Source organism: Monodelphis domestica, chromosome 5 (assembly GCF_027887165.1).
Source record: "Monodelphis domestica isolate mMonDom1 chromosome 5, mMonDom1.pri, whole genome shotgun sequence".
Lineage (NCBI taxonomy): Eukaryota > Metazoa > Chordata > Mammalia > Didelphimorphia > Didelphidae > Monodelphis > Monodelphis domestica.
The window spans coordinates 216,698,225-216,712,672 of NC_077231.1; the positions used below are offsets into that span (position 1 = coordinate 216,698,225).

The 14,448-nt window shown below is 36.1% G+C and overlaps 2 protein-coding genes across 2 annotated transcripts; both read right to left on the bottom strand.

The window, feature by feature from the left end:
* Window positions 1–1,378: 1,378 nt before the first annotated feature.
* Window positions 1,379–2,302, bottom strand: T2R3H (bitter taste receptor Modo-T2R3H). The gene has a single exon (NM_001039857.1). It carries the CDS (start codon window positions 2,300–2,302, stop codon window positions 1,379–1,381), a length of 924 nt encoding a protein of 307 aa, NP_001034946.1.
* A 6,866-nt stretch (window positions 2,303–9,168) lies between these two features.
* T2R3F (bitter taste receptor Modo-T2R3F) lies at window positions 9,169–10,119 on the bottom strand. Its single transcript, NM_001039871.1, has one exon. It carries the CDS (start codon window positions 10,117–10,119, stop codon window positions 9,169–9,171), a length of 951 nt encoding a protein of 316 aa, NP_001034960.1.
* Between the last annotated feature and the right edge of the window lie 4,329 nt (window positions 10,120–14,448).

The window sequence follows — 14,448 nt, forward strand, 5'->3', positions numbered from 1 at the left end:
GCTAGTACTAGATCAGGGATTCCTTTTTGTTGGAGAATGCTTCCAGACATACCTAATATAATTCATCTTCCTTCTAGAAGTCCATTTTTTTTTGCATGAAAATGCAATGGGAAAGGAGAAAAAGAGAGTTGGGTACTGGCAAAATAATTTGTATTTTTCTCATTGTAGTTGAGACTATCCCTCCATCTCCCTATCCAGGAATTGATACAGGACTAAGCATCTTATTATTTCTCATCTTATTTTGCTTAAGCATTTGGGTGCAATTATGCAATTCTCCTCAATCTGTCAATCATCTCTATTAACTATTAATCTCATTTTTAGTGAATGCTCTGATTTTATTTATAAAACATAATAGTTCTATGCATTGACTACAGTATAATGAAAGTAGAAATTAAGATCTGAGTTCAGTGAGGCACAAAAGAAAAGGTCTTCATAGTCCATGGCTCCATTGCCAGAGGACTGATTTCAAAAGCTTTTCTTCATGATTAAATCCTGTAAGATCTTAAACAAGTCACTGAAATGACTTGACTCCCATTTCCCTTGTAAGCCAAGCTTAGAGATAGGATCTCCTGAGTTCAAATCTGGCCACAGCCAATTCCTAGCTCTGTGACTTTGGGGCAAGCCATTTGACCTCTATTGGCTTCTTCTAACCACTTTTCTACTTTGGAAGCTATACTTTGTATTATTTCTTAAAAAAAAGGTAGTTTCTTTAAAAAGGGGAAAACAGTTTTAAAAAGTATTTTTGAGATATAGATCTATCAACCCTAGTTAGAACTATGACCTACATATGTAAATATTCCCAATATGATCATATTACAATGGTTTTCATTAAATTGTAATTTTATTCACATGTGACTAAAGACAATGTACAGAGTTATACATTTTGTTGCTATCAAGGACTTCTTCCAGAATATGGGAATTTCTATTTTCATGCACACTGAGGTTAATATAGAATTAGTGATAAATTTGGACTTCACTGAGGGTGAGATTTACTGAAGAAAAGAGAGAGCTGGAAAGAGGTTGAATTCCTCTGTGTCTTAAGAGGTTATAATAATTGTATTTTAAAACTTCAATAAATTAATTGATCCTATCATCAAAAATCATCTTTTTTTGTGGATAATGAAATGAAGGCTGAACAATGTAAAATAACTTGTACAAGTTCTCAAAGATAAGCAGAGAGGGTAATCCAATTCTCTGGATCCAATTCTGAGGCTCTTTCCATTATATCATATTACCTCCTTAATTTTTAAGGAGGACAAAGTAATGTTCTGGAGTGTAAAAGTGGAGGAAAATAATGAAAGAACCCATTTAACCCATTCCTGAGACAGTATGAAAGTTAGTGAACTTTTTCTCAAACTTGGATGAAAGTTCCCAAGGCCTAGCATTTTGGTCTCCACTTTTTGATCTGGAACATCCTGAAGAATGCCTGCTTCAGCTTCTGATTTTCCAGGATTAGAGTGAAGGTTTGAATAGAGGGATAAATTACAAAAATCGGTGACCAAATCATCTCTGACATCTTGGTGGTTAGAAAGAAATAAGTAGACATGGCAAGAAAGAAGGCAAGGTGGTATCCAATGAAGAGTATTAAAGAAGAAAGGATGACTTTGGTGGCTCTCACATGGGCCATGGTGCTGAGGTCCCTGGTGCCAATAGAATGATGTTTCATCTGCCTGGTATGTCTCACCAGGGAGAGAATGAGCAGGACAGAGGAGACCAGGGACCAGGAGAGTGGAAGGATTGACCAGAGAGTACCAAGAAAATTCAAGATATAATAATGAGTTTTTATTCTTTTGACTTCTTCAGTGTAATTTACTGAGAGTTTCATTTGACTCATGTCAGAAGAAATGTGGTATTTTAAAATCAGTGTCAATATAGTGAAAGAATAGAGCACAGATCCCACAAGAATCCAGACAACCACATGAAAAACCCTCCACTTGAGCCAGAGGAAGGCCTGGTTGGAGAAAGTGGCAATCTTCAGGCAGTAGAAGACACTGAGGCAGGTGGTCAGGCAGATGCTTAAGTTATTGGTAAACAACCAGAAAATATCTAGAATTTTCACATATAAACCTCTGTGATGTAAATGGGGATAAAAAACCATTAACACAACACCCACCATTGGTATACCTTGCAGGATGATCCTGGAGAGAGCCAGATTCAGAATGATGAAGTCAGAAAAAGAAATTTTCTTATTTCTGACCCAAGTGATGCAGTGCAGCAACACAATGAAGCCATTTACCCACGAACCCAGAAAGAACTCAATGGAGGCCACAACAAAGACCACAAGTTCACTTAAATTCTGCATGTCTGTAGATGGACAGCACCTTCTGTCTTGTTCTCTTTGCTTCTCTGAATGCTGTCAGGAAGACAGAAATACGAGCTATTCTACTGTGGTGGTGATTTTCCCTACTTAGCCTTGGGAATGCTTCTGTCACTAGCCAGAAAGAGTCCAGAAGTCCTTGTGGCCAGTTTACACAACTCTCCTGATTTATCCAGATTAAGAAGATCTACAGGTGTTTCTGGAGTCCAGACCCTACATTCAATTGATCAGAGAAAAGACTGAGCTACTCTATACTGAGATGCAAATTGGTGCAGTGTGACAGAGAAGGGAGGGGACAGAGTCACAGAGAAGAAACTATTTGTTATTTGAAATCCAAAGTTCCACACAGAAATTAGGTTTCCATGCCAGCTATCTATAGGGAGAAGCATCATGGCCCCAGAATAGAGTGTTTCACTTGAGATCAGGGAGAAGTGAATTCAAGTCCTGCTTCTGATGCTATTATTTGTGTGACACTGTGCTAGTTATTTAAGCTCTCTGAGTCTCAGGATAATAATTGCACCTACTTCATAGTGTTGTAAGAATCAATGAGATAATGTATACATCAATGAATGAAAAAACACTTTGCGTGTGAGGGCTGGAGATACAAACAGAAAGGTGAGACATTTTTGTTCTCAAGGAGAGCATATTCCAATAGGGAGAGTAAAAACACAGAGGTTTCAATTGCAAGTTAGACAGAAGGAAAAGCTCAGTGGTCCTTAGGTTGGCAAGCTAGGCAACTTCTAAATAAATCTTCTTTGTATTATTTCCACGAATAAAACTTAATATTTTCCTAATAACCATTTTCATGCTGTTGAACTCATTGATATTGAGGACAAGAACAACAACAACCTCAGCAATCCTAGGAGCACTACATTAAAATGATTATTTTCTCAGAGCTATTAAGAGATGAGGAATCATTATTTCAAGATATGGGGTAATCACAGGGAAGAGAGAACATTGAAACATTAAAAAAGAGCAAGGTCTCCTTTTACTGGAAGAAATAGGCTTTTGTGTCAAACACACAAGGAAGTAGATTTTGTATTGCATAGATGCTTGTTGAATCATTTAGTTGTGTCGATCTCTTTGTGACTCCAGGTACTATACAGTTCATTGGATTTTCTTGCAAAGATACTGGAATGTAATTTTCTTCTGCAATGGAGAAGTATTCCATAGAAGGTATAGGTAAACACCATAAAGAGAGGAGAAGATACATTACTCTTCACAGAATGGAGTATTGGTGATAGACCAAGACAAAGGGATGAATATTTGTTAGTACCCAATTTTGACTCATAACACAATTTAGTACAAAATGAAAGAAATATAAACTTACTGATAGAATTCAGGAGCTTCCACAATCCACTTTGTTATTAATCAAGGAGCAAGTGAAAAGGAGAGAGAGACCCAGGATGATCTGGGTTTAAGGGTTATGTTTGACACATCTATGATGTATGACCCTGAACATCTCAGTTCTGTAGGTTACTCTCTCTAAATAGTAGAGAAGATGCTGACCTGCATGGGCAGAGTGTGGTTCCTTGTCCAGGAATTTCCTGTACCAATGAAATCCTGGACTCAAGTTCTTAGCTCTATTGTGAAAAACAACTTAATTGTTGTTGAGGAGACTGAGATATTATCTGTATCATTTTCTTGCTGATCCCATTTACAAGTAATTGATTTTGTCCTGTAGCTGCTTTTGTCTTATAATTTCTTAAGTCTTTTTCTTTAAGTCTTTTTTTAGATCTTAAGTCTTGAGAGCATTTCTCATGCTCCAGAATCATTCTTTTGTAGGCAAGAAAGGAAGGTCATTTTTCTAATTAGAGAGAAGTTTCTAAGGAGTAACAGTGAAGTAAAATAAAAATATCTTCCTATTTTAAGTGTTAACTCTTTCTTGATTCATGGAAAAGATAAAAGTTTTTCAATAACAGGTAATTCAGTTTTATTAGAAAATCTTTTTGGATATTTGAGTGTTTCAGAAATTAAAGTAAAGCAGAAATCAATTTACAAATAACCTTTGAATTAGTTTATGTTTTGAACTTTGAATTTTTGCTGTCTATTATGTGACTCCTATTGTTATTATTGTTCACTAATACAGATGTATTCAACTCTTCATGACTCCTTGCAACCAGACCCTTCTATCTCCATGACCTCTCAAAGTCTGTCCAAGTACATGTTCACTGTTTCCATGACTATGTATCCATCTCATATCCTACCGTGCTCTTTTTATTTTGCCTTCAGTGTCTCCCAAGTTCAAGGGCTTTTCCAGAATCCTGTGTTCTCATTATGTGGCCAATGCATTTAAACTTCAGCGTCTGTATTTGACCTTCCATAGAATAGTCTGAATTATTTTTCTTTGAGTTTTGATCTTGCTTTCTAAAGGATTCACAACAGTCTTCTCCAGCACCACAACTCAAAAACATTGTCTTTGTAGCTCTCAGCTTTCTTCACAGTTCAACTCCCACAGCAATACATACTGAAAAAACCTTAAGTTTGACTATTTGGACCTTTGTCAATGAGATGATGTCTCTGCTTTTTTGTATGCTGTCTGCATTTGCTATAGCTTTCCTTCCAAGAATCAAGATTTTTAAATGAGAGATTTTATAAAGATGCCATAGCCCTTAGGGTTCAGCAGCAAAGCAGTTGATAATCTGTTGTCTTTAGTGTCTTTTCAAATGATAAAATCATATTTTACAATCAAGATATTGGTGACTAGAAATTTCTTTTATGAGTATTCCTTAGGTTGTAGCTACAGCATCTTTAGATGTAGTTTCCAGTGTGTAATTAGAATTTTGTACCCCAGGACTACATTTCCCAGAATTCTACTTTTGTCCTTACATTATGTCCTTATGTTTTTGAGATAAGTTTTCTTTAACCTCATCCTGCCTCTCTCTCTCTCTCTTCTCCTGCTTTGGTGGTCCAGTAAACTTGTCTTTACTCAGGCTAAACTTTTCCTCTACTTCAAGTGATTATTAATAAATCTTATAAAATATAATACTTGGAGTTATTGAATATTAATTTTAATCTTACACCAGGTATCATCTTCAAAGTAGTTGCTTTCTGGGATAGCAGCTTTGGGGTTTGGACCAGAAACAGGATTAGTAATTTGGGTGGGAAAGGAGGGCTGCTGCCATTTCTGAGACTCTTGACCTTAATTGCTAGTTGGTAGCAGTTAGTCAGCTATGTGTGTCGTTGCTTTTAAGAAAGGTAAGATCTGAGATGAAAGTTAATTAATAAAACAGAGTCAGGGAAATACTGCTATTCTCAAGGCTTCAGTATTCATGGTCTTAGATAGTTTCCATCCAGGTATGAGGGAAAGTGTTGAATGGTTTAATTTTCCTAGCACATCCTTTCTCTTGCCTCTCAGAGCTCTTTGGTGATTCTCTTAGGTTGGCTTGTTTAATTCCAAGGTGTTAGTTGAATATCATTTTGTGAGGATGGTTGACCCCTTGTTCACAGGGGATGTTTTTTGGAATGATACAGGTTCTCTAAACATACTGAGGACAAGAAGGCTTGTTATCTAGGATCTTGTTATCTAGGATCAGGTGTGACTTCAGGTATAGGGATTTCCCTACTCATGTGCCTCCCTACTTGGTTTCTATCTGTGTGTGCACATGCTCTCCAACAGATCTGAAGTTTATGGGTGAGCTATACTATTTTTATTAGTCCTACAATTTGCTTCTGTTGAGTAGATGCTCTAGTTATTCCTGCTTTTGCCCATTATTTTAGTAGATTTAATTTTCTTTTTAATTTCATTTAATAGTTTCATATTCAAGCATTGCAGTGAAGAGAAGTGAAGGGAGTTCAGAAGGAAAAAAGATGAGCAATGAAGTTTTGAAGGTTATATGTTGAATTTATTATATACCTTTAAAATAAAGGAAAGCAAGGTGCATGTTTGAAAGCTTAAAGCATTGTTTTTAGAGTTGTGAACTGATCCAACCAGTCTGGAGAGCAATTTGGAACAATGCCCAAAGGTTTTTAAAAGTGTGTATACTTTTTGACTCAGTAATACCACTAAGTTTGTGTTCCAAAAAGATATCAAAAACACACAAAAGAAATATATATATATATATATTAATATTTATAATACCTCTTTTTGTGGTAAAAGTAATTCAAAATTGAAGGATATTAATCAATTGGAGAATGACTGAACAAGTTGTATTATGTGAATGTAATGGAATATTATTGTACTATAAAAAATGGATGTTCCCAGAAAAGCCTGGAAAGACTTATATGAATTGGTACAAAGTGAAATAAGTAGTTCCAGGAAACCATACAACACAGAAATTGCAATATTATACACCAATTACTGTGGATGGATAGGTATTCTCAGCCAAACAATGATCCGAGACCATTCTGAAGGAGTCATGATGAACAATCCTATCCACTTCCAGAGAAAGAACTGCTAGAATCTCGATACTTTCCAAAACATACTTCTTCTTCTTCTTTTTTTTTTTGAGTAAAGGTTGTGGGTTTTTTTTTACAAGAAGAATAATATGAAAATGTACTTTGCCTGAATATATGCATGCCCTATATCAAATTGCTTGCCTTCATTCAATGAGGAGTAAGGGAATAGAAGGAGGGAGACAATTTGGAATTAAAAAATTTTTCAAATGAAGATTGAAATTCATGTTTACATGTAATTGGGAAAAATTAGATCCTAATAAAATAAGAAAAAGAATCAATCAGTTTCTCCTACCCATTTCTATTCTTTTTTTGGGAAAATATCTCTTTGAATATTGATTATATGATCACTGAGCATCCACATTAAAGGGAAGGGTGCACTGAAGAGATTTTTTGAGGGATATTCTACTGTATTCTGGAGATGAGAGTGGGATTGTGCAGATTAGTACACCAGTTCCCTTACTGGGGTGATGATACAGTAATTCCAAAGATGGTTTCTCATCTCTCCATTTTTATAGGCTAAATCCCATCTCCAAAGTGTTAAAAATGTTCCTTCTTTTCTAGGGTTGCAAGATGATTTAAGTAATATCTGCTTCCTTCTAAAACGTGAGAATTGACATCTTTCAACTCAGTAAATGGTTGAGGAGAATAAGCGTATGAGTTTGTAATGTTTCCTGATTTGTTCAAAGTTAGCTAAAACAGAGAATATAAAGGATTTCTTCCACAAGTCAAGTGCTATAAGTGCATTTGGGCCCAGACAGACATTTATCTATTAAGTTTTTATTGAGGGAAAAAGGAGGAAAACTCAGAAAGTTTTAGGAGTGAAAACAAAAGAAATTCAGATACAATGAACACTTAACAGGATACTAGCCACAATAGATGTGGGCATGCATGTTCCCAGGGAGTTGAGTTTCCAAACTTTCTTGGCAAGTAACAAAATTAGTAAAATGGCGCTTGGTCATTCTCTCAGAGAGAATATCAAAAGTTTATGAGTTTTCCCCTGGGGATTCTACATCTGAAAGCTTCCTATGATTCCTTAGTGGATGGGGAATGACTTTCCAACACACAAGATCCTCATGATAAATAAAGGCTTTACTTATTATTATGTGTTTGACTTTTGGAATAGTTACTGTAGCAAACAATACCTATTAAATTGACATTCTTCAGAGTAAGAGAAAATAGCACCTATAGCTACAAAATTTAAGAAGCAAATATATCCTGATATGCATCTTGAGAAAGGTTTATGGAAACCATGAACTGGATGCTGTGAAACGGAGCTACTGTTGTCAGAATTTTATAGTTATAGTATAAACAATACACAATGAACTTGTGATTGTTATACATGTAATATCCAGAGTTCCACTAAGAGTGAGCCTGCAGAAAGCTCCTGCAGATTTGAGCTACTCTCTGTCATCCATCCATTCAAAATCATTGCTCATTATAAATAACAATTATATGCAGTTATTAGCAGCAAACCCTGAGTGCTTTTGTGCTATATTTTGGCTAATGAAAAGCCTCAATGATCCTAAATGTATGCAAAAAAAATTATTTAAATTAAATTCATTTAAAAGCAGGAAGAACCAGAGAGATGGCTATAAACATTATAGTGACATCACATTCCACGAAATCCCACACTGAATATTCAAATCATAGTGTGACAATTCTTTTTTACATTCGAATCTTAGATGAGACAAGCTGCTGTTCCACACTCCCTCAAATGATATCATTGCTGGGTTGTTTTCAGCTGTGAATTCTTTTGCACAGCTTGGCTCTCAGGTGTGTTTCTGTTTTATTTCTAGTATTTGAATCCTCATGTCCTTTCTCAGCTATTACTGAATTTGCTGCTTTATCTTGTTTACTATGGTGCTACTGAAGAAATAGGAGGACATCAAGAGTATGGTTCTTAGTGTGACTGGAGTGACAAGTCTCTCATTTTAGTCTGGGCATAATGAAATTTGGAAATCAAAAGTTTGCCACTTGCCCTTGTACTAGATGAGAGATTCCTTCTTTTGTTGAATTTTGTCCTTTTCATGCCTAGAGATTGATCTATTAGAATTCATCTTCCCTCTAGAGATTCACTTTTGCATGTAAGAGCCATGGGGAGGAAGATGGACAAAGAGAGAGTTCGGTGTTGCCAAATCATTTATATCTTTCCTATTGTGGTTACAATAATTGAATTTAAATTTGTGAGCTAAACTCATACTAGACAGTTATTCTGTGGATGATGGAATGTAGGCTAAGAGGAGTGAAATATCTTTTCATAGGTCTCAAAGGTGAGCAGATTCAGTAACCTAAGTATTTTTGGAGCCAATTCCAGGGCTGTTGTCATTATATAAAAATACTTCCTTAATTTTTGCCAAGCAGAAAGTGGTGTTATGGGAAGGGAAGAGAAAGGGGAGGAAAATGATGAAAGAACTCAGTTGTGAGACAGTTTGAAAGACAGTGCAGTTCTTTTCTCAAGTCTTGGGTGAAAGTTCCCAAGGCGTACATTTCAGCCTCCACTTTTTGACCTGGAACATCTTGATGAATGCTTGTTTTACCTTCCGGTTCTCTAGGATTAGAACAAAGGTTTGAATAGAGGGATAAGCAATAAAAAACAGTCTCCAAATCATCACTGCCTGCTTGGGTCTTGGAAAGAAATGACTAGACATGGCAAGAAATAAGTTTAGGAAGTATCCAATGAAGAGTATGAAAGAAGAGAGGATGACTTTGGTGGCTCTCACATGGGCCATGGTGCTGAGGTCCCTGGTGCCATTGGCATGATGCTTCATCTGCCTGGTATGTCTCACCAGGGAGAGGAAGAGCAGGACAGAGGAAAGCAGAGACACACAGAGAGGAATAACTGACCAGAGGAGACCAAGAATATGTAAAACATAATAGTTAGTTAGCTTTTTCTTGACCTCTTCACTGTAATTTCCTGAGAGTTTCATTTGACTGAGGTCAGCATATTCACTAAATTTCAGAATCATTGCCAGTGCGCTGAAGAAGGAGTAGAGCCCAGAGCCCCCCCAAATTCCCCAAATCACATGGGAAACCCTCCACTTGAGCCAGAGGAAGGCTTGGTGGGAGAAGTTGGCAATCTTCAGGCAGTAGAGGACACTGAGGCAAGTGGTCAGGCAGATGATTAAGTTATTGGTAAACATCCAGAAAATATCAATAATTTGCATCAATATGCCTACGTTTTGTAAATGGGGATAGAATATGGATAAAACAGTATCAAACATCATTATCCCAAGCAGAATGATCCTGGAGAGAGCCAGATTCAGAATGATGAAGTCAGACAAAGAAATTTTCCTGGTCTTGACCCAAATGATACAATGCAGCAACACAATGAAGCCATTTAGCGAAGTTCCCAGAAAGAGCTCGATAGAGACCACAAACATAACCATTACCTCTAAATTTGACATGTCTGTGGACAGACAGCAAACTCTTGCTCTAGTTCTCTTTGCTTTCCTATAAATTCTCTGAAAGCTGTCAGGAAGACAGAAATACTAGCTGTTCTACTATGGTGGTGATTTTCTCTTCTTGTCCTTGGGAAGGTTTCTGTCACTGTCCATTAAGAGCCCCCGAATCCTTGAAGCTGCAACTATCCTGATTTTCCCCAAGAAGGTCTATTGGTGTTTCTGGCATCCAGATCCTACATTGAGTTAATCAGAGAAAAAACTGAGCAGCATTTTACTGAGATGCAAATTGGTGCAGTGTGACATAGAGAAGGGAGGGGTCAGAATCAAATGGAAGAAAGTGTTCAGTGTCTGAAAGTTAAAAGGTGTGAGATATTGGGCTACACCTGGTTTTTGCCATACTGTTTTCCAATTTTCCCAGCAGTTTTTGTTAAAGAGTGAGTTCTTATTTCAAGAGGTCTTTGGGTTTCCCAAACACTAGGTTGTTAAGGTCATTTACCCCAGTATATTGTGTATTTAATCTACTCCATTGATCTACCATTCTATTTCTTAGCTATTACCAGACTTTTTTGATAATTGCTGCTATATAGTACAGTTGGAGATCTGGTATTACTAGGCCACCTTCTTTCACATCTTTTTTTCATTAGTTTCATTGATATTTTTGACCTTTTATTCCTCCAGATGAATTTTATTATTACTTTTTCTAGTTCTATAAAATACTTATTTGGTAGTTTGATTGGTATGGCACTGAATAACTAAATTAATTTAGATAGAATTGTCATTTTTATTATATTAGCTTGACCTACCCATGAGCAATTAATATTTTTCCAATTATTTAGTTCTGACTTTATTTGTATGAAGTATTTTGTAATTGTGCTCATATTATTCCTGTGTTTGCACATTATTCTTCAAATATTAATTCTGTATCTATATTCAATATTCTCTTGATTCTACTCATTTCACTTTTCATTATATTGTGTACATTTTTCCAAGTTAAAAAAATAATGTGCTTAAGCTCTGAAAACCATTAAACAATACATTAAAGTTATTATTTCTATAGGGCTGTTCAGAGATGGGGAGTCATTATGTCAAGGTGTGGAAGAGATACATTAAAGAGAGAACACAGAATCATTAAGGAGAGTGAGGTCTCATTTCACTCTAGAATGTGGACTTTTGTGTCAAATACACAGGGAAGTAGATTTAGTATTCCATAGGTTTTGTTGATCAGTCTTTTAGTTGTGTCCACATCTTTGTGATCCCATGCACCGTATTATTCAAAGGGTTTTTTTTTTTTTTGGCAAAAATAGTGGAGTGGTCTGCCATTTCTTTCTCCAATGGAGAAGTATTATACAAGAAGTATACATAAATTGTCAGAAAGAGAGGAGAAGGGACAATGTCAAACAGTGGAAGGGTAAATGTCACACAGAGAGAATTACTGATGAAATAGCAAAAGAATGGAATCAATATTGTTTAGTCTCTGTAAAAGATTATATAAAATAAAGTACAAAATTTAAAGAGATAAACATCTGAGTACAATGCAGGGGCTTCCACTTCGTATTTTAATTGTTCTTCATCAAAGGACAATATTGGGAAAAGGATAGATATCTAGCCTCAGACCAAGGGATATCTATGTTCAAGTGTTTCACTTGACATGTCCACATTGTATGACCCTTAACTTCTCAGTTCTCTAAGTTATCCTCTCCAGTTGCAGTGAAGATGCTGACCTGCATAGGCAGAGATAGATTCCTTATCCTCATCTTATAACAATGAAATCACAAAGTTCTTAGCTCTGTTACAAATTATTATTTAATCATTTTTTGTTTAATTTCAGAAATTTTAAAAATTAACTCTGGTAATTTTTTGTGGAATCATTTGCCCCCCTTTTTCTTTTGATGTTTGTATTAGAGAATATCAGAATTGGAAGATTCTTCAGTGGTCATTCAGTTAAGTCAGTATCTGAACAGGAAATCTTTCTACAACATCACTTAAAAGTATTCAACTGATTTTCACCAGAAGACTTCCAGTGATGCAGAACTCATCACCTTATGAAGCTATCCATTCCACTTTTGAACAAAGTAACTGAGCAACATTTCTCTCAGATGAAATTGAAACATGTCTTTCTACATTTTTTATGCATTTCTCCTATTTTTAATTTTTTGGGACCAAGGAGAATCAGTTCATTTTCTACATGGAAGTAGCAGTTGGATGTCATAGCATTGCCAGACAGAGTTAGATGCTATTGAATCCAAACCATATATAATAAAGAGTTTTCTTTATCACTAGCTGAAAGCTATCGACACTAATATGAATTTGGTGCCTCTCTCAACTCACTTTGTACTTCGGTGTTCCTGAAACTCTTCCCACAGTAGCTTGTTTTTACTTTTGAGCTTTTCCTCTATAACTTTACTTGTTTCCCATTTTGCCCTGAGGTTTTTTCCTAGCCACCCCCCCCACTCCCACCCTCTGGGTTTCTGCTCAAGTTCCCTACTCTTCAGCCTTGAGTCTTGTTGCCAAGGCCTTGCACTGCCCTCAGGGGTAAGTCTGTTGTGCTTTCAGGCAGCCTCGGAGAATTTAGATATTGCCTCAGCCCTTGCTCTAACTCTGGTGAGGGAGAGGTGTGATCAGCTTGAGCTTTGATTTTGTTTTGTCCCCTTATAGCATGGGAATCACCACTCACTGCCTACCTTTAATGCTATATCCAGTGGGAAAGCCTCTTTACTCATCTGGTTTTGATTTCTGTCCTTTTGGGATGCTTTTTTTTTAACCCTTACCTTCCATCTTAGAATCAATACTGTGTATTGGTTCCAAGGCAGAAGAGTGGTAAGGACTAGGCAATGGGGGTCAAGTGACTTGCCCAGGGTCACACAGCTGGGAAGTGTATGAGGCCAGATTTGAACCCAGGACCTCCCACCTCTAGGCCTGGCTCTCAATTCACTGAGCTACCCAGCTGCCCCCCTTTTGAGATGCTTTGTAATGATTGGTTGGAAGGAGATTCAGAAGGCTCCTGCTACTATGCTGCCATCTTGGCTCTGCCCTGCCCCCCCCTTTTTCTAATATGCTTTTAAAAAATTTAAGTTGGATATACAACCCAGATCAAATTGCTTACCATCTCCAAGAGAGGGAAGATGAGAGAGAGGGGGAAACAATTTAGATCTTATCATTTCAGAAAACATGTTGAACATTGTTATTACATGTAATTGGGAAAATAAAATATCTTTGAATAAAAACATTTTAATTGGACAATATATTGGACTCTAGACAGTACCCTCTCTTTCTCTTCATCAAAATAATTTCTTTTTCTTTCTTCAGTGCTAAGTCATTCTTGAGCCTTTCCTATTCATCTTGGTTTGACTTACCCTATAGAATTTTAGTCCATGAGAGACTCAGTACTGTATATTGGTTCAAAAACAGAAGAGCAATAAGGGCTAGGCAATGGAGATTAAGTGATTTACCTATGATCATTTAGCTAGGAAGTATCTGAGGTCACATGTGAACCCAGAAATATCTGTCTGTAGGCATGACTCTCAATCTCCTTGTTGCCTTGCTTCCCTCTGGTATATACAGTTTTATAACTCTTTGAGTATAATTCCAGATTGCTCTCCAAAATGGATCAGTTCACAGTTCCACTAACAATATATGTGTCCCTATTTTTCTATATCCCCTACAGCATCTGCCATTTTGTCCTTTTATCATTTCAGCCAATCTATGTGCAATGACATCTCAGAGTTGTTTTGGTTTTCATTTCTCTAATCAATAATAATTTAGATCAATTTTTAATATAGCTATATGTAGCTTTTGATTTCTTCATCCAAAAAATTTTGTTTATTTCTTTTGACGATCAATAGGCAGATGACCCATATTCTTACATATTTGACAAATTCCTTATATATTTTAGATAAGAGACCTCTATCTGAAAAAATTCCTTATTTACTGCCCCTTCCCCCAACTTATTGCTTTCCTTCTAATTTTGGCTACGTAAGTTCTATTTGTGCAAAACTTTTCAATTTAATGTATTCAAGATTACACATTTTATAGTGCTTTCTATTTCTTTTTATTTCATAAAATCTCTAGTCCACAAATCTGATAGCTAACATGTTCTTTGTTCTTCTAATTTATTTATACACATACTCCCTTTATACATAGGTCATGTATCTATTTTGATCTTATCTAGGCAAATGGTGGAAGATATTTATCTAAATCTAGTTCTGCTAAACTGCTTTCTAATTTTCCAAACAATTATTATCAAATAGTGAATTCTTGCCTCAAAGATTTGAAACTGTACCTTTGTTAAACAAAATGTTACAATGATCTTTTACAAATGTTTGTTTTAGTCTA

Coding starts and splice junctions, on each gene's coding strand:
- T2R3H (NM_001039857.1), bottom strand. CDS start 2,302: ATGCAGAATTTAAGTGAACTTGTGGTCTTTGTTGTGGCCTCCATTGAG.
- T2R3F (NM_001039871.1), bottom strand. CDS start 10,119: ATGTCAAATTTAGAGGTAATGGTTATGTTTGTGGTCTCTATCGAGCTC.